The 27720-nt window shown below is 36.6% G+C and overlaps 1 protein-coding gene across 1 annotated transcript; it reads left to right on the plus strand.

Annotated features, from left to right (window-relative positions):
• Positions 1-1066: 1066 nt before the first annotated feature.
• Positions 1067-27514, plus strand: LOC124102756 (alcohol dehydrogenase 1-like). The gene is made up of 9 exons (XM_046459220.2): positions 1067-1143; positions 2211-2312; positions 14535-14673; positions 16056-16143; positions 16623-16842; positions 17044-17304; positions 18054-18189; positions 23446-23584; positions 27342-27514. The coding sequence occupies exons 1-9, from the start codon at positions 1105-1107 to the stop codon at positions 27364-27366; spliced, it is 1149 nt and encodes a 382-aa protein (XP_046315176.2). The 5' UTR covers positions 1067-1104; the 3' UTR covers positions 27367-27514.
• The last annotated feature ends 206 nt before the right edge of the window (positions 27515-27720 follow it).

Genomic DNA, 27720 nt, shown 5'->3' on the forward strand with positions numbered 1-27720 from the left:
TTCTGCCTCAGGGACTGTACAGAACTTGTTGGAGAAGTCTGCATGGTGGAAATGTTGGGGAGGAGGAGACAGGGAGACGACTGAAGAGGGGAAGACTATGCAATGAAATAAAGGGTTTCTGCTCTTGCTGGATAAAAAAAAAATTAAAAAAAATAAAATTAATCTGCAATCATTTCTGAACTTTAGTCTCCTCATAAGAAAATTAGTTTAGTTGTCTTGTGAAGGATCAAGTGACATTATGGATGTAGAAGAATTTCCAAACTATAAAACACAATATATGCTTTGGGGGAGGTTGCTACTTTCCCTTCATTTTTTTTCATGCTCTGGCATTAGAGCAGATTATGCTAAGTGAAGTTAGCCAATCCCTAAAAAACAAATGCTGAATGTCTTCTCTAATATAAGGGGGGTGACTCAAAATGGGATAGGGAGAAAGAGCATGAGAAGAAGACTACCACTAAATAGGGAAGAGAGGTGGGAGGGAAAACGAAGGAGAAGGGGAGTTGCACGGAAGTTGGAAGGAGAACCTCATTGTTATACAGAATACATTTATGATGTTGTAATGAGAAAAAGGAAAAAAAGTGTGTCACATCAGATTGGATAGAGAGAAAGGATGGGAGAGGAGGGGAGGAGTAGGGGGGATAGGAAGGGCAGCAGAACAGAATAGACAATATGATTGATGTATGTACATTCCATGTATGTATTATATGTCAAAATACATTCTGCTGTCATGTATGACTAAAAAAAATAAAAATTTAAAATAAAAAAAAAACACAATATATGCTTTGGGGGAGGTTGCTACTTTCCCTTCATTTTTTTTTTTTTCATGTTCTTTTTGAAACCCTTATTTACTTTCCGCTTTTTCCTTCACTAGCTCTCCATTTTTTCTCCTCAAGATTTGTTCTTCTTCATCCTTCTCCTCAGTTTCATATTTTGCATTTTCTTTCATCCTTTACTCAACCTTTTATTTCTCCCCTTTTCCCTTCCCTCCTCCCTTGGTTGCTATGTAGTAGATGAGTCACTCTCAGGTGGGAGGAAACTCTAAGGCTCCATAAAAGCTGGTGAGAAGAGACAGAGTTCTCACTTGTAAAACAGCCATAAGGAAAGATGGAGCAAGGAAAACTCTTCACTGAAACATCCAACAAAGTAAGTGTTGGTTTGCTTTTCAAACATAGCTTCATTAATCTTCTTGTCAGTAGATGTACTTTAAGGCTGTTAAAGATACCATGTGAATATATATACACCATGCTTTACACAGAGGAAGTATTCCTGGTCATTTGTAAATTGACTTTTAAAAAACAAATTCACAATTGTGATAAAGTAAGAACTCTTATCATTTAAAAAACAATTAATCCTTCTGTAAAGTAGAACAAAATCTTTCTAATGCTAAAAGAATCCACCAAATACAGCCACCTACTAATATAGAAAAATCAATAGATAGCTATCAAAGCTTGAGCTGTGTATAGATTTTAAAATAAAAATGCAGTAAATGAATAAAGATTATAAGGCACAAGAAACTATGAAGATAGAATACAATATTCTGCATGATGTTTTATGGAAATGAACTTGGCTAAAGAAAGAAAATTAACACTATTTCTTTTCCTATTTCCAAAATTAACAATATTTCTTTTCCTATTTCTCTTTTCTTATAATAATCTTTTCACAATAAATTCCAGTTTTCTCTATTTTAAATAGATGATTAGTATTAGAAATTACAATATAGAAATCTAGATTCAGAAAACTGAACTGGGATCCATAAACCAGTTGGGCAACATTAATATCTCATGACATTTGGAATACAGATGAGAAATCCCCTAAGTATCAATCATATAACTGGGATAAAACAATTTTGAGACTACATATCTATATGGATATATAAAGATATAGATATATACATATATAGGTATATATGTGTACACATATATAATCATATAGATATAGATATATGTCTATAGATATATAGATATACATATATAAATATAGATATATATGTGTGTGTATATATATAAATCATTTGTCTCCCAATTTATATTATTCATGTATAAAAATATACATGTGATTATTCTCAATGAATGAACTCTATTATCTATATTTCAAAGTGATAAAGCAGAATGACAATTCAGTATTGTAAGTGGGAATGTAACTAAATGTCTCACTCAATTTTAGATTAATAGGAATAAGACCACTTTGTCATTTTATCTTTATATACATAGGTTATCACATGCCGGGCAGCCATTGCCTGGACAACAAATGCCCCCCTGTCTATTGAGAAAGTTGAAGTTGATCCACCAAAAGCTGGTGAAGTTCGAATTAAGGTAAATATAAATGAGACTTTCAGTAGGCATGAATACAGATGTGTGTTTATAATTATTTTGCATTTTAAGAGAAAAAAATGACATTTTATATTTAAAGAAAATCAAGAATTCCTACGATTTACACCAGCTCTGTATTACTGTATTTAATAGTAAGATCATTGCATTGTGTGAAAATGTCAGAAACATAAGGTACATAAATATTGAAATGTCACTAAATATTTTAAATATACTATTGTTTTTTAAATTTTGAAAATCTACATGAGCAATTATTGAATCATAAACCTCTTTTATTCACAATTATAAAGGTATTCTGATTATAACTGCTGTGGTTTGATTGCCCCTTCCAAAACTCATGTTGAAATTTAATTGCCAATTTAAGGGTATTGGGAGGTGATACCTTTAAGAGAAAATTAGGTCACGGAGCTATCATCTCATGAATGGATCCAGACTATTGTTGTGGGAGTTGGTTAGTTATCATGGAAGTAGGCTCCTGATAAAAGGGTAAAATCAGCACCCACACCTCTCTCTCTGTTTCACACATGCTCACTTAGCCCTCTGCCATATTAAGACACAGAGGGGAGGCCCTTGTGGGGTACCAGATTCCATACTGTTAGATCCAGCCTCCACAACTGTGAGCCAAAAAGAATTCTGTGGTTTACAAGTTACGCAATCTGTGACATTCTGGTGTAGCAGCAGGAAATTGGAGTAAGATAACAATAAGCAGATTCTCTACTCCCAGTGGAATGGATGAGAAAACTGAGACCATTCCCCAACCCAGCTTCTACCTATGGAGTCTCCACTCTAGATGCATCATTTCTAGGATACCTGACCCAAATCACCCACCTTCATCCCCAGCGCTCACTAGTAAGGAAGAAGATCACACCAGGCAGGGCAAGATGAGAACTGTATGAACATACTCAGGCTATAATGGAATAGTAGTTCAAACAAGCATGTTTTCTCCCAGTTCTGGAGGCTGAAAGTCTAGAAGATCAGGGTGTCAGCATGGTTGAACTCTGGTGATGACTCTGGCTCACAATGACTATCTCTTTGCCGTGTCCTTGCATGGTAGAGAAAACAAGCAAGCTGTCTGGTTTCTTTTTATAAGGATAGTAATCTGGCGATGGGTGTCCTACCCTCATGATTTCATTTAAACTTAATTACCTCCCACCAAAATATCCATCTCCAAATACCTCATCACGTGGGGGTCAGGGCTTCAATATGAATATGAATTGGACACAACTCAGTCCCTTGCAAGAATTTACCAACTCATAGGGCAAAGGTGTCATTTTAGGTAACAAGTCATTGCCTTCACCCCCAACTTTGTTGCATTAATGTAGAAATTTTAACCACAGAAATAGGCATGAAAGATTCATAATTCTGCAGCCCTGCTAAGGGGGCTAACTTTATTTGGAAAAGAGTATGAAAAGACTCATGTCTGAAGGGATTGTCAAAAACATTAGAGATTGTCTTAGTGTGTTTTCTGTTGCTATAACAAAATACCTTATACTGGATACTTTATTTTTAAGAAGAGACATATTTAACTCACAGTTTCAGAGGTCAAAGAGCATGGTGCTAACATGATTAGTTTCTAGTGATTAGTTTTTGGTGAGGACAACATGCTGTGTTACAACATGGCAGAGAAATAGAAGGAGAAATTCTCTCAATAACTAATCCAGTCCAGCTAGACCTAACTCGTTCCTATGAGACTATAAGTTATTAGTTATTGAGAAACACATTAATCGATTCATGAGTTTAGTGTCAACATTACCTAATCACCTCACAATAGAACCCACCACTTAAAATTATCACCACTGTTTTAGTAAGCTCTTTCTTGCTGTGACCAAAGACTTGACAAGAACAACTTTAGAGGAGGAAAAGTTTACTTGACTCATGGTTTCAGAGGTCTTAGTCCTTAAGACAGCCAACTCTATTACTCTGTACCTGAGGGGAGACAAAACATCATGGCAGAAGGGTGTGACAGGGGAAAGCATCTGGGAACAGAGCTACATAGCTACAGGAAGCAGAGAGAGAACTCTGCTCAACAAGGACAAAAAATATATTCCAAAGTGCACCCACAGGGACCCACCTTCTCCAGCCATACCCTACCTGCCTACAGTTACCACCCATTAATCTCTATCAGAGAATTAATTCACTGATTAGGTTAGAATGCTCATAGCCCAATCAATTCACCTCCAGACTTTCTTGCATTTTCTCACACATGAGCTTTTGAGGACATCTCCTATTTAAACCATAACATCCACCTCTCAATACTATTATATTGAGGGCCAAGTTTCAAGCACATGAACCTCAAGGCTACAAAACATATCCAAATCATATCAGAGATCTTAGTGATGAGCAATTAAGAAGATTGAAAGCTTCATGAAACTGGTAGCAGCAAGTTCAATGCAGAGAGCCAGCCAAGGATACTATTAAAAGGAGTCTACTGAGGTCATGTTCATCCATGGAGGTCCAAAAGACTATGGATAAGCACTAGGCATCTTTCCCTCAGGAGCAACCAAAATGGGCACTTGAAAGCTGCTAATTATTACTAACATGGTGAAGAATGGGAAACATTCCTCAAGATGCTGACCCAGGGGAAAATTCTAGGAAGCCAGGTTTAAAAATAAAAATATAGGGGAAAAAACTGAAAACCTAAGTCTGACACTAGAAAAAGCACAATGAAAGGATTGGAAGGGGATAGGAAGAAGAGACTAATCAGAATCCAGAGTTACTATTTTATTATCTAAATATTCAGTTTTTGACAAATCCTAAGACATACAAAGAAAAAGTTGATAATTATACTGGGTGAAAAGCAAGTAATTTAAGTTGCTTTTCAGAGGTCTCAGAAGTTGGACTTAGTAAAGACTTAAAATCAGCTATTATAAATGTTCATAAAACTAAATAAAACAATATTGACGTTATTTTTAAAGATGTCAATGATTCATATTTAAAGCAACAAAATTGAGCTGAAAAGTATAACCACTGAAATAAAATTTTCATAGGAGGCATTCAGGAGCAGATTTGAGCAAGCAAAAGAAATAATCAGCAAACTTTAATATAGATCCTTTGAAGTTATATAATCTAAATAACAAAAAAAGAAAAACAAATGAAGATAAATTAACATACCACCAGAGAGCTGTGGAAAATCACAAGCATATCAATGTATACATGATGTATATTTCAGAAGAGGAGAGAGAAAAGAGGGCAGATAAAAAACACTGGAAGAAATAATTGCTAAAAATATTTCCAAATATACTGAAAGAATTAATCTATACATCCAGAAGCTCAATCAACTCCAAGTAGGATAAACTCAGAGATTCATGCCTTGAAACATCATAGTCAAAGGCTATATTGAAAACCAAATAGAGTTATGTCAGCAAAGTGGTAGAGAAGGAACCTTAGATCATCCCCATCCTCAAAAAACAAAGACACTAATTGAGCAGCAACAATTCCTGGACAAATTTCCTTTGTGAGAAATCCAGAAAGTAGCAGAAAGTTTTCTGCTTCCATGGAAAATGTGAAATCAGACTCACCCTAAGGAGATTCAGAACATCTTCTTGCCAAAGAGCCTACCCCTGTAGCAGTACCATGCAATTAGGAAAACTTACCCCAGCTCCCAGCTTCATCCAGGGGAGGGAATGAAGTGATTACATGTTAAAATCCCCCAGCTTTTCTAAGGAGACTCCCGCAAAGAACTGACTTCTATCTTTCAACCTGGAAGTTCTAATGAACCTACCAAAATCAATCTACTTGAAGGGGAATAGAAACAGTATCCAAGGGCTGGAAGATGCTATAGTACCTCCCCTCTGCTCAACACAGGGGAAGTGGATAAAAACAATACCAGATTTTATATTCCCTCCTGGGAGGGAAAATATTTAACTGTGCCTACAGTGGCTCAACTTCTCTATGCTATCTAAAAAATTAGAATCTGTCTCACCAGTCCTGGATCTCTGACAAGTTCAGAAAAGCCTAGTCTCCTGGAGGGGAACAAAGTTGGCAGCTTGTGCTAATAGATGCCACCAATCTTTCTGCCTGCTCAGTGCAGCGTAAGCAGATAAAAATCACAGTCCCCATCATTGTGAGGAGGAAAAGTTGGCAGAGGCCCTCAGAATATCTTACCCTAAGGACTGATGAGGCTTCTCCTTTACAAGTCCAGTTCATGAAGCCTGGGGAAGGGCCTGTTTTGTCTATCAGGCAGACACCAACCCAGAGAGTTAAGGAATATGAATAAAGCAAAGTTGTACCAAATAAAGCAACAAGATCAGTTTCCAGAAATTGACACTTATGAAATGGGGATATATAACTTATAGGAAGAGAACTTAACAAATAAAGATGGTCACAAACTTTAAGACAACCATGCATGGACAGAATGAGAACTTCAAAGAAGTGATAGAAAACATAAAATTCACCAAACAAAAATCATGGAGATGAAGAATACCATAACTAACTTAAAATTTTACTAAAGGGGTTCAATAGAATAGACCAACCATAAGAAATTGTCTGTGAACTCAGGTTAGAAAAAAATTCAGTCAAGGAAAAAAATAAAGGAAGTAAATGATTAAAGAAAGATTAAAGAAACTACGGGATATCAATAAGCAGACCAATTTATAGAGTATGGAAATCCTAAACAAAAGAAAGAAAAGATTAGAAAGCTTACTGAAAGAAATAATGAGTGAAAACTTCTCAAATCCAGGGAAGAAAATGAGCCAAGAAACCCAAATAAGATGAACTCAAAGATCTATACTGAGATATATTTTAATCAAATTGTCAAAATTTAAAGAGAAAATTACCATGAGCAACTAATAAAAAATAAATAAATATATATATTTATGCTGATTTGAAAAAAAAAAGTGATTAGTCACATACAAGCGAATCTCAATAAAGCTATCCATGGTTTCTTAAAAAGGCCCAAAAAGGTCCTTTCAAAACAAAAATTCCAACAAACGAAAAAATGCTATTTCCCACAAAACTGTCCTCCAAAAAAAAAAAAAAGAAGAGTAAAGACTTTCACAAACAAAACAAAATCCAAGGAAGTTCATCACCACTAGATGGATCTTATAAATAAATAAATAAGAGTTCTTTAAATTGAAACAAAAGGATGCTAAACAGGGATTTCAAGGTGGTTTTCAAGAGATAACTAGCCCTAGTTTGCTTCTCCAGGAGGTGGAAACAAAGTAACAATAAGTGTGTAAATATTTGAGGAGGTGAGGGACTATAGATGAGCCCTGGAAGTTGATGGCACAGTCTAAAAACCTCTGGAGGGAATATGAGCATTGTAAATGTTCCTTAACCTGTTTTGTGAGAAAAGTGGGGCACAGCCTGCTTTCATCCCAACTCATTTGGTGACAACTGAGAGGCATGGCAACAAGCAGCAGCTGCAACCAATAACCCTGCCCACCATACCTGGCAGATTCCAATCTTAAAGAACAGGTGAGAGATGTTTCCAAGAACCTTGGCTAAGAAGAATTTTTGACCCATTTTCTTTCCTCCATGTGTTCTTTTATCATTACTTTTTATATATCACCATTTTCTCTTACTTTTGTCTTATTCTGTTTTTATTCTTTAATTGGATTTTTCTTTTTTCTAATTTTTCCCTCTTGACTTATATTTATATAATTTTTCCTTTTTTGTTCTGCTTTTTATTTCATCTATATTTTTCCTCCTCCTCCTCTTCCTCCTCCTTCTTCTTTTTCTCTCACAACAATATGGTATTGGCATAAAGTAGATATATGAGCCAATGAAATAGACTATAAATAAACTTACACATAAACAATAAACTTTGACGAGTATGCCAAGAATACACAATGGGGAAAAGATAGTCTCTTTAACAAATAATGTTGGGAAAATTGAATATCCACATTCAAAAGGTTGAAATTGGAAATTTTCTCATGCTGTACACAAAAATCAATTCAAATTTATTAAAGACTTAAACATGAGACCTGAAACTACAAAACTACTATAATAAAACATAAAGGGAATATTTATGACATTGGTCTTGGTAATGACTTCGTGGACATGAAGAAATGAAAGGAAATAAGTACCAGAGTGAAAAGGCAACCAACAGAATGAGAGGAAAATATTTTCAGACCATATAAATAATAAGGGGTAAATATCTAAACTACATAAGGAACTTCTATTAACTCAATAGCACAAAAAGAATTTAATGGGCAAAGGATCTAAATATGCATTTTTCCAAAGCAAACATACAATTGGTCAATGTGTTTATCAAAAAATGTTCAATGTTTACCAAAATTGCTAATTATTAGGGAAATGCAAATCAAAACTGCAATGTGGTATTACCTCATACCTGTTAGGTTGTCTATTATCAAAAAACAAAAGATATCAACTCTTAGCAAGGATGTAGAGAAATTAGAACTCTTGCTTGCTGTTGATGGGCATTCAAATTGTGGTACCCATAATAAAAATAATATGGAGATTTCTTCAAGAAATTAAATAATAGAATAGCCACATAAGGCAGCCCCTGGATATTTATCCAAAAGATTGAAATCAGTATGTAAATACTGCTGATATAACTCTCCCACGCTTATGTCAGCACTAGTCATAATAGCCTAGATATGGAAACAACCTAACAGATGAATCCATCAACAGATGAATAAAGAAGTTTATCCATCAACAGATGAATAAAGAAAATGTGCTTTATGCATACATTGGAATACTACTTGGTTTTTATAAAGAAGGAAACTCTGCAATCTGTGATAATATATATGAAACTTGAGAACATTATGCTGCAAAATAAGTGCATCTCAGGATGACAAATAATATATGACTCTACTGATATCAAATATCTAAAATAGATTCATAGAACCAAAGACTAGTGTGGTAGTTTCTAGAACTGGGAGAAAGAGGGAAATGGAGAGTTACTAATCAGTAAGAATAAAGTTTCAGTTAAACAAGTCAACATCATTTATTAGAGAGACTGTCTTTTCTCCTCTGTGTATATTCTTCCTTCAGTTGAGTTTAAAAAAAAATTAAGATCTGTTGTACCACATTGTACTTTTAGTCACCAATAATGTATTGTACACTTAATATTTCATTAAGCATGTAGAAATCATAATAAGTGTTTTTAACATAATAAGATAAAAAGGCAAAGAGAAAATCAAAAAGCACAAGAGAAAAAGAACACATCACAGAGAAGGTAACCTCAATAAGACTAACAATTGATTTAACATCAGAAACAATAGAGTTCAGAGAGCAATGTGATAACACACTCAAATTGTTTGAAGAAAAAAAAAAAACTGTCGACCAAGAGAAATCCAGCAAAACTATCTTTCAAAAACAAAGGCGAAATAAAGACAATCTCACATATATATATTTTAAAAGAGTAAGATAAATTCTTGCTGATGTACCTGACTTAAAAAAGATACTCAAGGTAAATTCTTTAGTCTGAATTACACAAATTAATACTTCCTTAAATGCAAATTTTACTTTGTACACAAAATATTTAGCTATCTCCAAATTATCTCTTCAAAACTATTAAATGCCTTTAAAAGGGCATTACTCTTTTTTAATAGTTTTTTTGTTCTAAAACTAAATACAAATTGAGAAAATATCCATCAGTGGGAAATTTTAATAATTGCCTAGATTCAACCATTTGATGCTTCACTTATATTAAAATTCACCTATAATACATAATTTACTTCAAGAATCAAATACACTGGGTAGATCCTATTTGTTAGTAATGAGTGAACCTACATTCAGAAATTTTTTTAAATGTGTTTATATGATTAACAAACATAAGAACGGTATGAGATTCTACTTTTAGTCTCCAGTTTCTGCGTCTTTAAACATTCTGGCTGTAAGAGGGCTTTGCCCCATCTAAGATTCTTCTGCTAGGTTTCAGAAAATAGTACTACATCTTGTCCTACCATGGCCAAGACTATCTGCACTGGATTGCCAGTTCCTGCTTCCAAATCTTTATTATTAATCATAGTAAGTTTTTAGACTTTCAGTTTACACTTGTTTAAAGTAGAGCATTTTGTAGAACAATCAATTTCCGATTATTACCTGCAGAAAAATTTACACGTACCTGATACATGATATGGAAATTTGGTTCCTGTTTTACCTTTTATTATTATTTTATTATTTATTTTATTATTTCATTTTATTAACTAGGGGAAATCATTTCTTAATATTTTTCCTCTGAATACTCTTTTTTTTTCTCTTTGGCATCTTTTTCTCTATCATGGTCATTGGCAATGGATAAACCATCTTAAACACATTTTGATGTAAAATAACACTTTCTGATAGAGTCAGATTTGACACTGATAGGGTTAGACACTACCTATCTGGTAAAACAGTTTTTACCACTGATGTTAGAATGCTTTCTATGTAATTCACTAAAAGTTCTCAGTAGCAACATTTAAGGGATTTTGATGCCTTTTTATTTTATTCCTGTTAGCTATGGAGAGTCAATTCTTTTTTCCTTCATTAAATAAACAGAGGCAAAATTCATAACATTTTTTATGTCTGATGGCACCTTTTATGTCCCAATTAAGAAATCATTCCCTGGCCCAAGATCAGGAAGATAATTTCCTTGTTTTTGTCTAGAATCTTAATTGGTTTACACTTAGCATTCAGATCTACAAGTAAAAAATGCCTGGCAATAATTCTTTTGTGTTTGCTGTGAGGTACAAGTCCAAGATTAACTTTCTTCCTACTTATATAACAAATTGACCTAGTTATTTGAAAATTCTGCCTTTACCCCTACACATTAGTGCCACCTTTTCTCTAAATCAAATGGCTAGTACGTCTGGGTCTACTTCTTAATTTTAATTCTGCTCCATTAAACTACTGGTACATTTATCATTGTACCAAAACCAAATGCTTGCATTATCATAGCTTTATATTTTCATTCAGAATAAGTCCTATAATTTGTTCTTCAAAATTTCTTGACTACCCTTGGTCTTGTTCACTATTTCATTGAAATGACCCAAAATGTTATAATTCTTCATCACAAATGTTTATCAGAATTACCAGTACACTTATGCATTGAATCCTCCTCTTCCATTTCACATCTCATCTTCAAAGAATTTTCACCTTGTACCATCAGACATATTGGAATAAAATCTAAAATAGAAGGGCAAAATATATTTTTTAAAGAAATTTTGCATTTATTTTGTAAGAAACTGTTAGTCAGCTTTTAATCATTATGACCAGAATACCTAAAAGACCAATTTAAGAGGAGGAAAAGTTTATGTTGGATCATGGTTGCAGAGGACTCAATCCATGATGAATTAAAACAATTGATCTGGTCCTGGGGTGACACAAAACATCATGGTAGAAGGGCATGGCAGAACACAGTTGCTCAGTTCAGGGTAGCCAGGAAATTGAGAAAGAGCTAGTGTCAGGGACAGATATAGTCCTGAAGCCATGCCTCAATGAACTACTTCCAGCCATGACCCACCTACCTATAGTTTTTCATCACTTCCCAGTAAATTCATTGAAATTATTAATCCATCAAATAAGATAATCCACTAATGAGATCACATGCTTCATAATCCAATCATTTCATCTCTGAATATTACTGCATTGACTAACACATGAGCTTCTAGGGGCAATATTCCGGATCCAAATCATAACATTCCATCCCTGGGACCCCAAAATCTCATGACTACCTCACAATGCAAAATTCATTTTTGTCCATCTACAAGAGTACCTATAATCTCCATAGTTCCAGCATTGCTCTAAAATCTAAGTCCATAGTCACCTACAAGACTCAAGGCAAACCCTTAGCTGTCAGCTCCTATAAAACTTATAAAGCAATTTACATGCTTCCAATATACAAGGCACAGAGGAAACACACTTACATTATCTCACACATGAGCTTTTGGGGGACATCTCACATCTAAACTATAACACTATGTCATTCTGCAAGACAATTAACTTCTTTTTAGTGGTGGTAGTCTCTTCAACAATCCTACTTCCTTGATTCCAGTTTTAATGCTTTGTCTGGCCAGACTGCAAGCCAACCACCACATACTTCAGTTTCTGGACATCGAGTTTGGGAACTTAACATTTGCCCCACTGGGTTTTGACTTTGCTTTGGTCCCATTCCTTCTTGCCCCTATTCCTCCCTTTTGGATGGGTGTTTTCTCTGTGCTATTGTATATTGGAAGCATGTAAATTGTTTTATAATTTTTACAGCTCACAGCTAAGAGTTTGCCTTGAATCTTGGAGGAGGCTTTGGGCCCAGAAGCAGAAAGAACAAGCAAGGAAGGGGCCACAGGGGCAATGCATCCTTTCAGGGCACACCCCCAGTGATCCATCTCTTCCAATCATGCCTCATCTGCTTACAATTACCACGCAGTTTGTCGGTTCAAACTAGGATGAACTGATTGGGTTATAGCTTTCATAAGCCAATTCTTTACCTCTGGATATTGTTGCATTTACACAGGAGCTCTTGGGGATACTCTATATACAAACCATAACAGAGGGTTGATCTTTTCCACAGCCCCTCTCTCTCTCCCATTCCCAGCTGCCATGAGTTGAACAGCCTTCCTTTGCCTCATCCTTCCATTATGGTGTTTCTGCCTTGAACGCAGATGACCAATGGCTGAATCCTCTGAGAACATGAATCAAAACATATCCTTCCTACTCCAAGTTGCTCTTGTCAGACATTTTGTTTACAGTGACACATAGGTGACTAACAAATTCTATTCAGTTTATTTCATGTGAGATCAGTTTATTTCATGTTAGATTCAGGTTATACATTTCTGTAGGATGTCACTGAATTAACATTACATTCAATCAGTTGAAACTCAATTTGAATTTATCCCATGGCTTGTCATCTGTTGCATATATGGTGCCCAGCTTTTTTACTTATCCTTGGAAGGTTGAATCTGGAAAAGCCTTGCTTGCCACAACTGAAAGCTGAATACTCTATGTAGAATTTCTCAGTTATACTTGAAAATAATCTTGCTAGTTAAGTTCTAATTTCATAAATAAGGTGCTTGGTTTCAAATTTTATTTTGAATTAGATTATGCAGTGTGCCAAAGCCTAGCTACTAGAAAACCAGGGACATTTCAAATAGCTCACTGAAATTTGGGGGTGTGTGTGTGGGGGGGGGGTATAGACCATAAAGTTCATTCAAAGTACAAAAGACAGAAGAATAGCCTAAAGTAATTTGAAAAACAAACAAAAGAGTGAAAAGGAAAATTATTTTTATTTGTAGAGAAACCTAGCCAGTTATTTTTCTGATAGAATAGGGATTGAATATCAAGATGCATGATTAATCAGAGAGTTCCTGCAGACGAAACTCAAGGCAGAGAGACATGAGCTTGCAGGACAGTTATGCAAGCAAAAAGCCTGAGCAAACACAGCAGAAACCATAGAAACAAATATTTTCAACCTCCAAAGATCAAAAAGGAATAAGAAAATAAGTCATCATGGAACTGAGCAATCAGATTTGCAAAAAGTACCAAAGCTCCAGGGTCAATGACTGTTGAGTAGAGAAAAAACAGGGAAGAGAAAAATCTAAATGGAAATAGTGCCTTATGAGTGTACCAAGTGAAATGTGAAATGAGAGGCTAACCTTTGATTTGCCACCAACTCCTTTCAGCTGTGAAATCTCAATACCCTGGGGGAAAACCAACTTACCTTTGATACTAGAATAGCTGGATAAAGAGACTGATTACAAAGAGAAAAAGGAAAGAAAACTGTGCACCAAAGCAGAATATTGGGGGAAAGGGAGGGGGCTTTCACCTATTCTTTTGGATATTAACTGCATGTTATGAAGTAGCACGCCAAGATCTGGGTGGGGACTTAACATGAAAAGCCTTGTGTTTCAGCTTCTTCTACTGGCAGGTAGAGGGCAAGGCAGGGAGAACAGCATAAATATTATCACCCAGGGTTTCTTCCATTAGGGTGTATGTATCGAAACAGATGCTCAAGTTTGGGTTGTGTGCTTCATCATATCTCACAGAATGCATAGCTCCTCTTGACAAAGAGCCAGAAAATAATTCAGTGGTGTTTATGATGTTAAAGAGGTCTAGGGGAAATTATATAGACTGATAAACCAAATGCTTTGGTCCTTTTCCTGAAACAGTTCTATTATAGAGACACAATCAATAACGCCTCAAATGTATAGCCCAAGTTTTAAAGAATATATTCTGCCTCTAAAGTTGGAAATATTGCATTTTTATGAAAGATTCAATAATTTTATGACAAGGCATTTTATCTCCAATCACGTAATCACCTTTCAGATTATATCCTCTGGGACCTGTGGTACAGATAAGCACATCCTGGAAGGAAAAAACGAAGTACCATTTCCTGCAATTTTGGGTCATGAGGGAGCTGGGATCGTGGAGAGTATTGGAGAAGGTGTAACCAGTGTGAAACCAGGTAAGTAAGGGCCAGATAGGGTGTCAACTCCTATTCAAATTAGCTTTTTAATTATTCCCCAACAGCACTGTAAAATACGGAATCCATCATACTTTCACAAAAACATTAAAATGCATTCACATACCAGATACAGTGCATGATATAAGTAACCTAAAATACAATCTTCCAGTTTGGGTTTGGGTAGCTGAGACAGGAGGATCGCGAGTTCAAAGCCAGCCTCAGTAACTTAGGAAAGCGCTAAGCAACTCAGTGAGATCCTGTCTCTAAATAAAATGCAAAATAGAGCTGGGGATGTGGCTCAATGGTCGAGTGCCCGAGTCCATCCCTGGTACCCTCCCTCCCCTCCCCCAAAAGAAACAGAATCTACTCCTTTCCGTACAGATTATGGCAAATCTATTATACCCAAAATTAAACTAAGAATTGAAAATATATACAATGTATTGTAACACCAGTAAATTTAAAATATGTATGATTGAAAATTTTTTTCTACACACACATAATAATCTTATAAATTGTCTGGAATAAGTTATCATTTATAAAAGTTTCTTTCGGGCTTTGTATTTGCATTTTCATACTGTTCATGTTTCAAAAACCCTACTATGTTACATATTATTCTAACAATAAACACATAGATATTTTAAAACCACTTTGTGAGTAAATAGAAGCCTTGGCAAGATAATCATTTTGTTAATTTAGCTGCTTAATGGCAGAGTAAGGATTAAGGACACAGGAAGCCTTCCCTCAAATTTTAGACTCTTGTTCAGTTATAAATATTTCATAATGAATATTAATTCTTGTATTAGTATTGGAGAATTAACTCATTGTTTCAACAAATATCAAGTACATATTAAATGCAAACTTGATCTTTCTCCTGGGATAGAACACTACCAAAATAAGTCAGGCACTTTGGCATATACCTGTAATCCCAGCTACTTGGGAGGCTGAGTCAGGAGGATGGCAAGTTCAAGGTAAGCCTAAGTAACTTAGCAAGATCCTGTCTCAAAATAAAAACTAAAAAGGGTTGGGGATGTATCTCAGTGATAGAGTACCCAGGAGTAATTCAATCTCCAGTACAAAAAAATGCTGTCAAAACAGAGGAGCCTTATACCACATATATTGATGCCACTGTCTTACCTTTGAATCCAATTTTATGAGACATAAATTCCCCCACTTTTTTCTACTTTGAAGATCCATTTGCATTAAAATTGATTTGTTTCTATTCCAAAATGAAATTATGAATGACTTCAAAGATAATGATAACTTTCATTACAACCAATCACAAACATTTACTATGAATAATATCTTATAGATAAAGGTGGGGTTTATTACATTCCATGTCTCCACCCAAGTTGGTAATCATTTTCTTTGTTCTTTTTCCTTAGGAGATAAAGTCTTAATATTCCTTATTCCAGAGTGCAGAGAATGTAGTTCTTGCTTGCACCCCAAGAGCAACTTCTGCTTGAAGCAAAGGTTAGTTTCAATTTCTTTGACTTTCTGTTGAGAGCCACGGCCAGGTCAAGATGGTGCCTGGCATTTTGCTAGAACAAGTGGTTCCTGCTGCCTCAGGTGCCTGCTATTTTTGAGCTCTCCCAGAGTTCCTAGAGAGTTCACGTGGGTTGGATGAGTTCCGGTTGGGCGGAGTTCCTAGAGAGTTCGCGTGGGTGGAGTTCCCGGGTTGAGTTCCAGTTGAGTGCTGGCAAAGTTCCCAAAGTTCAGGTGGAGCTCTTGGGGAGTTCTTGGGGAGTTCCTGGAGAGTTTGCGTGGACGACCTGGGGGCGTGGGTTCTAAAAATAAAGTTCGTTGGTGCTTGAATCTTCAAGTGGCTCGTGATTTGTGCCCAGCCAGACTGCGGCAACTTTCTTTCACCCCATTTGCTTTCATTGGTACAATTATCGACTTAGAGCTAAGTCCTTTATTTCTCTTTTTGTCACTATGTATCTGTGGCACAGTATTCTTCCTCCAACTGGATTAATGTTAGATGGAACCAGCAGATTTACCTGCAGAGGAAGGAAGATTTATCATCTTTATGGCACAAGCACATTCACTGAATATACTGTGGTACATGAAATTGCAGTGGGGAAAATTGATGATGATGCTCCCATGGATACAGTCTGTATCCTAAGCTGTGAGGTCCCTACAGGCTTTGGAGCTGTATTTAACATTGCAAAGGTAAGAATGTGCTTCTGTGTTGTTTTCAGTGACACTGTCTATATAACATCTAATTGAACTCCGTTCTCTAAACTTCTCTGAACTTCTTCCATCACAGATAAAGCCAAAGAGGCCTTTTCTTGCCTCACAAGAGGAAAGTTCTTTCAACACAAGAGCATCGGCTTTGGATGCCTAATTATATTCTATCCTCTGAATTTGCAGGTCACCCCAGGTTCCACCTGTGTGGTTTTTGGACTTGGAGGAATTGGCTCAGCTGTCGTCATGGCCTGCAAAGCCTCTGGTGCTTCTAGGATCATTGGGGTTGACATCAAGGAGGAGAAGTTTCCTCGGGCAAGAGAATTAGGAGTCACTGATTGCCTTAATCCTCAAAAACTCAAGAAACCTGTCCAGGAGGTGGTGGTAGAAATGACTGGCAAAGGTGTTGACTTTGCCTTCGAGGCCATTGGACTTATTGATACCATGGTAAGTGTTCTTGAAGCACTGCCTGTCAATATGAGTGTACACATTAACTTCATGAAGACATTACTATAATTACTTCACGAAGACATTACTATAATTTTGGTTTTGCTTTGCCTATTTTTTTTTTTTTTTTTGGTGTGGGCACGTTGAAATTGTTTGGGTGCTAGGGATTGAAGTCAGGAACATATAACCATGCACTCTACCTCAGCCCTGATAAAATTATTATTATTGTCTCTAATTTTATTTTGGAACTGGGGATTGAACTCAAGGCATTTTACCACTGAGTTACATCCCCAGCCCCCCCCCCTTTTTTTATTTTATCTTGAGAAAGCTCTCACTAAGTTACTGGGACTGACCTTGAAATTGCAATTCTCCTGCCTGAGTCACTGAAATTGCAGGCATGTACAACAGTACCTCCCCCCACCAAAAAAAAATACTATAACTAAAAAAAAAAAAAAATGAACGCATCTTTTATACTTAGTAATGTGCCAAGTAATTTATATATTTTATCCCATCTAAACTGTATATCATTTTTACTAGCTGAGTAGTAACATCATCCTCATTTAAAAGATTGAAAAACTTTCATTAATCATAATGAATTTAAGCAATTTGTTCAAATCATAGTGAGTGTCCTGCATATTGTCCTATTCTATATGATTTTTCCCATACATCCTCCCTGAGAACACGTTCTGCAGTTGTGAGTTGAAGATTTAGGGCTGCTGAGAAGCTAATCCATCCATCTCTGAAATTAGGTCGCAACTTTGGAATCGTGCCACCCAAGCTACGGAGTGGCTGTGATTATTGGATTAGCACCCACAAATTCACAACTCATTTTTGACCCAACGCTGCTTCTCTCTGGGAGAACCCTGAAAGGTGGTGCTTTGGGAAGTGAGTATTTTACTTTCATTTTGCCTTTTCCAGAAACCTATACATCCTGTGTGCTCGTTGGCAAGCAGTGGAGGGGAAGGAACATAGGAAAAATAATCCTCTTTGAAAGGAAATAGAAGACAATGTACCAAAAATAGGAAAGTACACCTTTACCTCCCCACACTCATATTTATTACCTAGAGGAGCAAAAGTAGATGGGCTTAACATCATTAATAAGATACAGAAGAGTCACATTTTGGGGTGCTCATTGGCACCCTCACATTCTGTAATTGGTGGAGAGCTACAATATTTTTCTGAACCACTCCCCAGTACAGAATAAGATGAGAAGAAAATCTTGCTGTGTTGACCCTTAGTTCTCACCTCAACAATGACCCTAAGTGTCTTCTTCAGAACAAAACAGGCAACTCCAATGTGGAGTCATACTTGGATATCTCTTCTCCAAATGTCTCCAATTTCCCCTTGTACAACACCATAGTTGGATTGTTTCTACTCCCTTGAAATCTCACACTATGGAGTAAATTTCAATATGTGAACCCTTGAGGGGCATGCTAAAATCATATCTAAACCATATTATTATCCTTGATTTTATGGAGGAATTTATTCACTTTTTTCTGACATTCATATCTTCCATATCTCCTTCCCCCACACAATATATAAACACACTAAGGAAAATCACAACAAAATTTGCCGCAGTCTGGCTGGGCACAAATGCCGCAGTCTGGCTGGGCACACAATCACGAGCCACCACACAGCTTGTAGATTCAAACAGCAACTCTTTATTCCCAAACTCACACCAGCCGTCTACAATCACGTTCTGGGGAAATCCACGTTCTCTGCCCAAATCCACCTCCACTGGGCTTCTGTCTCCCAAAATATACTGTCTGAATCCCGTGAGAACTCAAGGGGAACTCAGGCAGCAGGATACGCCCTATTCCCAGCAGGAATAATCTTAAACCTTAAACCTGGAACCTAAACTGGGAACGCCCTAAACACGATTATCTTAAAACCGGGAACACCCTAATCTGCCTTGGTCCTTGAGCAAGGTCACCTACATTCAATGTCACTGCAACATGTCAGCAACATGGGGTACACTGGCAAGTAAATTGTCATACCTACTTGGCTAATGGCTCCCAGCATCTCCCCCCTTCTGATTAATTAAACAACAAGCAATGTGGCTTAAGGACCGTGCCTGGTAGGTTGTCCAATTCAACATATGGTTCTTACCCGTCATCGGAAAACTGACCTTTAGGTGTCAGCCTCCTGTCTTAGGTTGATACCACTGCAATTGAATCATACCCGTCACTGACTACCGGTCCAGCATACAGCCATACTTGTGGATAGGTCTATGCACCAGTGGGGGGGTGAGGTTCTTTGCCTCACCTCTGTTGGCCCCCAAATTTGGCCTTGGTGCCAGTGGGGGAGTGAGGTTAATGTGGCTTATGGACCGTGCCTGGTAGGTTGTCCAATTCAACATATGGTTCTTACCCGTCATCGGAAAACTGACCTTTAGGCGTCAGCCTCCTGTCTTAGGTTGATACCACTGCAATTGGATCATACCCGTCACTGACTACCGGTCCAGCATAAGCCATTGGCCCCCAAATTTTAGACCATCACTAGCAGAAGGGAGGAGGATACAGAAATGCCACGACACCAAGCCAATTGACGGCTCCTTGGGAAAAATTGCATCACTGGTGACACCATCAGCAAAGATATGTCAGCACTACCACAATTAACATGGGGTGCGCTGGCAAGGAAAAATTGCATCACTAGTGACACCATCAGCAAAGATATGCCAGCATTACCACAATTCGCTGCACCAAACGATAGTTACATAGTCCAGGCAAGTTCTGCAAGCAGTTCAAAGCAGAGGAATCTATCAATATGTCCATTTCCTCCCAAAATCCGTTTCCTCCCAAAGTAAGTTGACTCTTTGATTGAGCATTACTTGTTGAGTTCTTCACCGGCACTGGGATGGAGATAGGAATTCTGGCAATGATGCTAAAGAGACATTATCCTGAAAAGAATTATTAAATATAATGAAAAGGAAAGGTGAAAGTAAACAAACAGATCTGTTAACCTACTTTAAAAACAATCCTTAACAGCCTTTTACCTAATTTAAACTAGTAAACAAACAGATCTGTTAACCACCTTTAAAAACAATCCTTAACAGCTGTTTACCTAATTTAAATTAAACCATTTAAATCACGTGAATAAAAAAATAATAATAATTCGGATCCATTTTTTCATGAGCGCTCCTCATATAAGAAATATGGACATACGCACATACAGACATACAACACAAAACACAAGAGTGCACACAAACGTACAACACATAAGAAAATAGTAAAGGCCTTGTAGCTTTACCTAGGTGAAATCTCCATTGCAATGTTTAAAAACTCCACAGTCAAAAAATAAAACTGATCAGAAAAACATTAACCTAGGTTTGTATGAGCTCAAAAAATAAAAATAGAACCTTATGATGTAGAAAAATGCAATAATAAAATAGCTATTGAAAAAAGCATCCTGGTTAGGTCTTTTCCTTTTACTCACTTTCATTTGGTAGATTTCTTAGTTACCAAAAATCTTGCATACCAATAATGTTATAACCCAACATTTTAGTCCAATTGACCTATTGCTATGGTTTAGAGTTGAATGTCCCTCAAAGATCTATGTGTAGAAGGCAGGTGTTGTGGAGCTTTAAGAGGTGGGTCTTCTGGGAGGTCTTTAGGTCTTTGGGGGCATACCCTCAAAAGGGACTCTGGTGGGACTCCATTCTCCTTCTCCCCTGCTTCCTGACTCATGATGTAAGCAGGTTTTTTTCTAACTCATGTTCCCCATCTAGTGCAGTCTTAGAGGCCCAAAGTAATGTCCTACCCCTCTCCAATCTTGAACTGAAACCTCCAGAAATATGATAACTTTTAAGTTATTTATCTCAGGCATAGCATTGGGAACTGGTTAATACACTTATTAAGAAACAGAAAAATTTTGTAGCCTGGGTTCTAGATAAAGAATAAGCTGGCTATCTCTTTTTTTCACAGAGTTCATGTTTTCTTTTTAATTCCATCTTCCCCCAACCCCACATTTTTATTGGTGCATTATAATTGTACATATTGATGAGATATTTTATTACATATTCATACATACACACAATACAAAATATAACAATATAATTTGGCCAATATCACTCTCCAGCACTCTCCCTTTCCCTCCCTGCCTCCCACCCCTTGGTCTCTTTTCTCTACTGATCTCCCTTTGATTTGCATGAGCTCCAACCCCATCTCTATTTTCCTTTATCTTCTCTAGCTTTCACATAAGAGAGGAAAGAGGACCCTTAACCTTCTGAATTTGATTTATTTAACCTTTTTTTGGGGGGTGGGGCACTGGATTGACTCAGAGGTGCTTAATCACTGAGCCATATCTCCTGCCTCTTTTTATACTTTATGTAGAGACAGAGTCTACTTAGGGCCTTGCTAAATTGTTGAGGCTGGCTTTGAACTCCTGATCCTCTTGCCTCAGCCTTCTGAGGGACTATGTGCCACTACACACTGCTAACTTCATCTTAATTAGCATTTCATAATAGTCCTAAATAAATTCTAAATGGCTATAAAGAACTGTGCCAGGAATATAAAGACCTGGATTCTACCTTTAACTTTATACTTTCTAAATGTACATTAATGTTGTAAAATATACCTCCATCCCCAGGATTTTAATCAACTATCATAAGAAGACATACACATATATAATTGCCTTGAAAGAAGAGTATCCCTCAGTTCTTAAGAGAAGGGGGCACTTCACTCCATGCAGGGCCATACAAGGAAGCACTAGGCTCAATCAGGAGATAGAAATTGAAAATCAGGATCAGGTCCTTGTTTCCCTGTTATTGAAGATTAAACACCCAAGAAATGCCAAGGAAAGAAAACAAATTTTATTTAAGGGATATAACAGACACAGACTTCTCTAAAAGGGAAGAGACCCAGAGCTGGTATCCATGGAAGGCGGGTATCCTACCTCTTTCTAGATTTTAGGTTTCCTTTCTTCTCATGCCTTCTCCTCTTCTTATCTTGACTATATGAGCAAAAGACAGGAAAAGAGCAGCCCAAGGGCTGATAGCTTATGTTAGAAAAAACGCCTCTTTCCCCTGCCTGGGGGAGGTGTTAGCCAACAGTTAATGGGAAAGTGCTATCTACCCACTTCCTTTTCTTTGATAATCAGCTACCTATCCTATGCTCTAGTCTCAAAATGACATGGGAATCATGAGTCACTGACTTTATTGTGATATTTACTGAAAGGAACAGAAGACAGAGTAAGAAAACTCAGAAATTTTAGAATTAACTTGAAATCATTTCAATGGTTTCTGAGCTACAGGGTGTTCTCTAGTTATCTGGTAACTGGCCCTGGGGTAATTTAAAACAGGGATATAGTGTCCCACTGTGAAGCCTGATAAAAGGGAAGGGGAGGGATAGGGCTTAAAGTCTTGGGCTTGTTGGTGTGCATGTCAGGCAAGTTGTTTACTATCCCTTGGAACTAATTAACTTGGAAGGAATGGTTCTTCCCCAGGTCCCCAAGCCCCCAATATGTCAAAGCATTTTAAAATATGGAAAATTTTAAAAATATATATTAATACAATCAGTGAAACATATTTAAGCTCTTTAAACTTTAGTCCTCACAGATATAAAAATGGAGAAAACAATCCCTGCATCTGCCTTGCTCCTGGTGATTATAGTAAATGGGATCTAGGCAGGATTCCAACAGCACCTAACACAGCTACTCTACTTCCCTGCCCTCGAACACCACTACACAATTAGGTTTATTTCAAAGATTGAAATGTTAGGTTTGTGAAGTTTGTGTTTATATATATATATATATATATATATCCTTAAGTGGTGGGAAACTGTGGTAACTCAAATTGAACCAGCTAGAAGTTAAATTGGTTTAGAAAAAATTAGTGTCCTGATGACAGGGCAGAGCTGGGGGCCATGACAGCATTGTGTCTGCTCTGCCAGTCCACTAGGCTTACCTATACAGGGCTCCTCAATGACTCTGAATGATCTTAACACTCCTGAGCAGCACCCAGATGTGGAGGATCTGGAATAAATTGCCTTTGCTTTTGGTGCCAAGATAAAGGATCAAAAGGTGAATGGCTAACTACCTCTCCCATGAATGCTTTTGCCAGTTTTATACACAAATAGTTCATTGGATTCTTTGATTAGTTTTGTTATTTTCAGGTCTTGCTATTTTTCTCCTTTCATTCTACAGAGTATAAAACCAGAAGCTGTATTCCTAAAATGGTAACTGACTACCTTCAAAAGAAAATCAATATAGACCCACTTATAACCCATAAATTGCCTTTTGAAAGTATCAATAAGGCATTTGAATTGCTCCAAGGTGGACATTGGTGAGTATTTGTGTGTGTGCATGCAAGTGCACACATACATACATCTGGGTGTCTGTGTCTGTGTCTGTGTATCTTACACATGCAACTTTTACCCAAAATTTTATAAAACATGAGAGGGCATAGATCAAGTGTGAAAGTGGGCAATTGTGAGAAATGGTTTAGGGGGCAGCAATAAAAGAGCTGTGAGTCTGTTTTGAAGAGTGCCCAGGCCTCCATTCAGTCACTATGTAGCCCAAATGGCTGCTTTGGCCTGTGCCACTGCTCCTGTTTACAAAATGGGGATTAGGGTTCCTGCTCTCTTGAGAGACCATATGCAAATGTAAAAATAAAAATGATCAGTGAAAGAAAAAGCACTGTGAAAATAAGCTTTCATTGTTTTCAGTTTAACTGCTAGCATATATATGACAAAGAGATTAAAATGTAAATTGATTACCAAACTGAAAAGCCCAAAGTTTTAAAATGACCTTTCAGCATAAAATTAAGTAGCTACAAAAAAAACCCTGCTTTTATGGGTTTATTTTCAATCACAGTTTACTATTTGACATTTCAGAAATATTTCCAATCTTCATGCATTCATGAAGCACCTAAGAGTTTGTGCTAGACACACTGGCAAATCTAATCACTGCCTTTAGGTCATTGCCCATTTGGCCCTTGAATGCAACATGCTGAATACATGAATAACTGCAGCGTGGAGCTAGATGTGATGCCAAAAATTCAAAACTCAAGATTCAGGGGAAAGAGACCTCATTTCTTAATGAATAGAATAGGATGATCCCTCAGGAAGAAGGTATCCATTGGCCTTGGGAACTTGTAGGTCTATAACAAGAAGAATCATCAGAGTACAAGGCATCGTAGAAATTGGGACTGTATACAAGAACCCAAATAGTGAAAAATCCAACATGCAAGGAAGAGTTCGTTCTTGTATAGAGTAGTGAATATAAAGATTTTGACTCCAAAAATATTTTCCTTATAAAAAATTAAAATGCAAGAACTTTTACACCTGAAGAGAACCAGATCTCCTCAGGATATTACCTTGCCTTTCCTGAGCCTGACTATATGATATTGGTGTGAAATCCCACCTTACAGTTTTTTTAAATAAACCAATAATAAAGTTTGGTTGAAATTATTAAAAGTGCATTGACTGGATTGACTAGAATTAACTCAGATCTAAAAATCTGAAAAACACAGATGATGGGTTGTGTCACCTTGAAGACAATTTCCAGCTCTATGATGCCACCTGTGACTTTATGTATATAGAGATCAAAGCAAATGAGACAAGAGCTATGTTTCCTATGACAATGTGACCCAAACAGATTCACAGAATTTTTTAATTGACCCTTAATTAGCAAAACATTGTTTGTGGAAAGTTTTAGCTAAATATTCCACTCCTGTACCCAGATACTACTCAAATAAATGCATTTCATTGGTCACTAATAGTGAAAGAGTATATGGGGTAAAAATGAGAGTTCATAACCCACTTGAATCAAATGTATGAAATATGATATGTCAAGAGCTTTATAATGTTTTGAACAACTCATAAAAAATAGTGAAAGAGTATTAAAATCCATTTATCATTTATCCTAGAGAAATAGAAGATTGTTACATAATACACAGAATTTCATGCATATTTAATTTGTGTTCTCAAAAATATTAAAGACCCAAATCACCCAACTTGTAGCAGGTGGAATTGCATAATGCCATCTGACTTTTTAAAGAAATGAGATAGTCATTTTGCTAATATATAGAGCATGTTTTTATTTATAGGTTGACCACTTTTTCATAGTTTGCAAGCATAAAAAGAACAGAAAAGTTTCCACTTCTGCCCTTCCCATTGATTCTGAAAGGTGGTTACTACAAATAAGCCCCATATGTTAATTTTGAAGATTTTTCCTCCCCAGTTTGAAGCTTACTTCCAGAACTTTATCCTGGAAGAAAGCATTTCATTACCATATTAATAAAGACCTCAAGCAATTTACATTGCTCAAATGGCCTATCAGGAAATGTTACTTCTCTTTAAATTTAACTTTTTTAGAATTGACTTGATAAGTATTTACAAAACATAAACATTAGACTTTGTCATAAATCATTAAAAAAAACTAACATTTTTCTTCTTAACATAGGCAGTGTGTGCATGGTAGCAGAATAAAATGTGGTATGAGGATCTGCATGAACTTTCCAGAGGAAAGAAGATATAGATCAAGACTCTGTTGCTTATACAGACTTCAGGGTAGAGCACTGCTGACATACCTCAATCCCATGAACAAGCCATTTGTAGAAACTTTTGTGCAAAGGGACCTTTTGAGCTTTGACTTTATAGTTTATAAGTTCATGGAACCTCTAAGGTCACTTCATTGTCACCCTCACTTATGGAGAATAAAACTAAGAACCAAAGAAGTATAATGTCTTTCCAGGATCACCTAGTCAGTTAGAACTGAGCAGATTCTCCTGGATTTTAGCTACTCCTTTCTCTAAATGAATCTTCCATGTTATGCTCACACTTTAACATTTTACCCATACATTCAATGCTTCAGTCAACTTAAGGTTTTTTGATCCTTCTCTCAAACCCTGGACCTCAAAGAATGATGTCAGAGTTGCCTGTCTCTGAAACTTCATACCTGTAGTTCTTCATACTAGCACCCATCCCTACCCATACCCACCCCAACCAAAATCCATGTCTCCAACTCCTGGACATTATCCAAATCACACTGCAGCAAGGCCTCCAAGATTCCATTATTCTAAGCTACCTATACTTTCTCTGCTCCCATTCTGCCTTTTAATTCCCCCATGAAAACATGTAAAATACTACATTATAATTACATGAAAAGTTATTCATCTGATGAATTCTTTTTAAATTTTTTTTGTAGTTGTAGATGGACAGAATGTCTTTATTTTATTTTATTTTATTTTTCATTTTCTTATGCAGTGCTAAGGACTGAACCCATTGTCTCACATGGGCTAGGCAAGCACTCTGCCACTGAGCTACAGCCCCAGCCCCTCTGATGAATTCTTGAATATCACATTTCTAATTATAACCCCACATCAGATACAATGCTTTAAATGTGAAAGTTGATCAGTTTTTTAAAAAATAGTTTAAATTAATTAATAAATAAAAACATGGAATAATAAACAAAAATCCCTAACACATATGCATTAGAATAGTGGATTAAGAATACTGTACACATCTAGGGAATTTACCAATATACAATGCATAACATATTTTGTTTTCCCTGTAGGAGAGTAGTTTGACACCTAATAAAGTAAGGACATAATACCACAAGAGATGAGAACCAAAAGAAAGATGTTGACATATGAAATGGAATATAGTTATTATCCTCATGTAGCCATTCACAATTAGAAAATGGCCAGGGGCCATGGGAATCCTCCATTTCCCACCAAACCAACAAGTGGCCTGATAAAGATTTCATAGCAATATCATATAGTGAGACTCAAAGTCACAGAGTGAAATGAACTCTGCAACTGTGGGCCCAAAGGAGATAACTACTCAAAGTCATCTCTTGCCTTATTGTCTCTGCTTCTCATTACTGCAATCAGATCACATGGTTACTAGTCACCCACTGGACTTAATTCCAGAGATGTTTTCTGATGTCCTTAAGGGGAGGGGAGAGAATAATATAGAGATAAGAAATGGGGATGAGTGGACAACTCTCTTTAAATGCACAACTTACAACTAGTTTTTACTACCTGTATGTGCATGGGCAAGTTGGTCAATTCAATATTTTAATGCTTTGTGTTTCAGCATCCGCTGTGTCCTCTTGTTTTGAGATCCCAGATAATGAAGATGGAGTATGAGCACCCTCAGCAATGTTCCTTTGTGCTTCTTCACCTCTTTGATTATTTACTTGCAATATATAAAGAGAAAAATTGAAAGAGGGTACTTCTAGAATTTTAATGAAACTATTATAAAATTAATGATTTTGAAATTGATGTCTATATTTCTATCTAAATCTTGAAGAAAAGAAATGAACTGATTATTAATAATAAAAAAGATCTTCTCTCCATGCTAACAATCTCACTTTAAATTTGTCTTATTTTTCATGGGCCTCAAGTCACATTATATTTTTTAAAATCCCACTTATATTATGGAATGCTTCCCACCATTCCATATGTTGCTCAGT

This window comes from Marmota monax, unplaced genomic scaffold, assembly GCF_021218885.2.
Source record: "Marmota monax isolate L192 unplaced genomic scaffold, Marmota_monax_Labrador192_F-V1.1 WCK01_AAM20220418_F8-fsc00002, whole genome shotgun sequence".
Lineage (NCBI taxonomy): Eukaryota > Metazoa > Chordata > Mammalia > Rodentia > Sciuridae > Marmota > Marmota monax.

Bases quoted from the DNA above. Each gene is read 5' to 3' on its own strand.
- LOC124102756 (XM_046459220.2), top strand. From the start codon at position 1,105: ATGGAGCAAGGAAAACTCTTCACTGAAACATCCAACAAA. The intron at 17,305-18,053 runs GTAAGTGTTCTT...CTCTGAAATTAG, and splicing joins TTGGACTTATTGATACCATG to GTCGCAACTTTGGAATCGTG. The intron at 18,190-23,445 runs GTGAGTATTTTA...TTCATTCTACAG, and splicing joins GAAAGGTGGTGCTTTGGGAA to AGTATAAAACCAGAAGCTGT.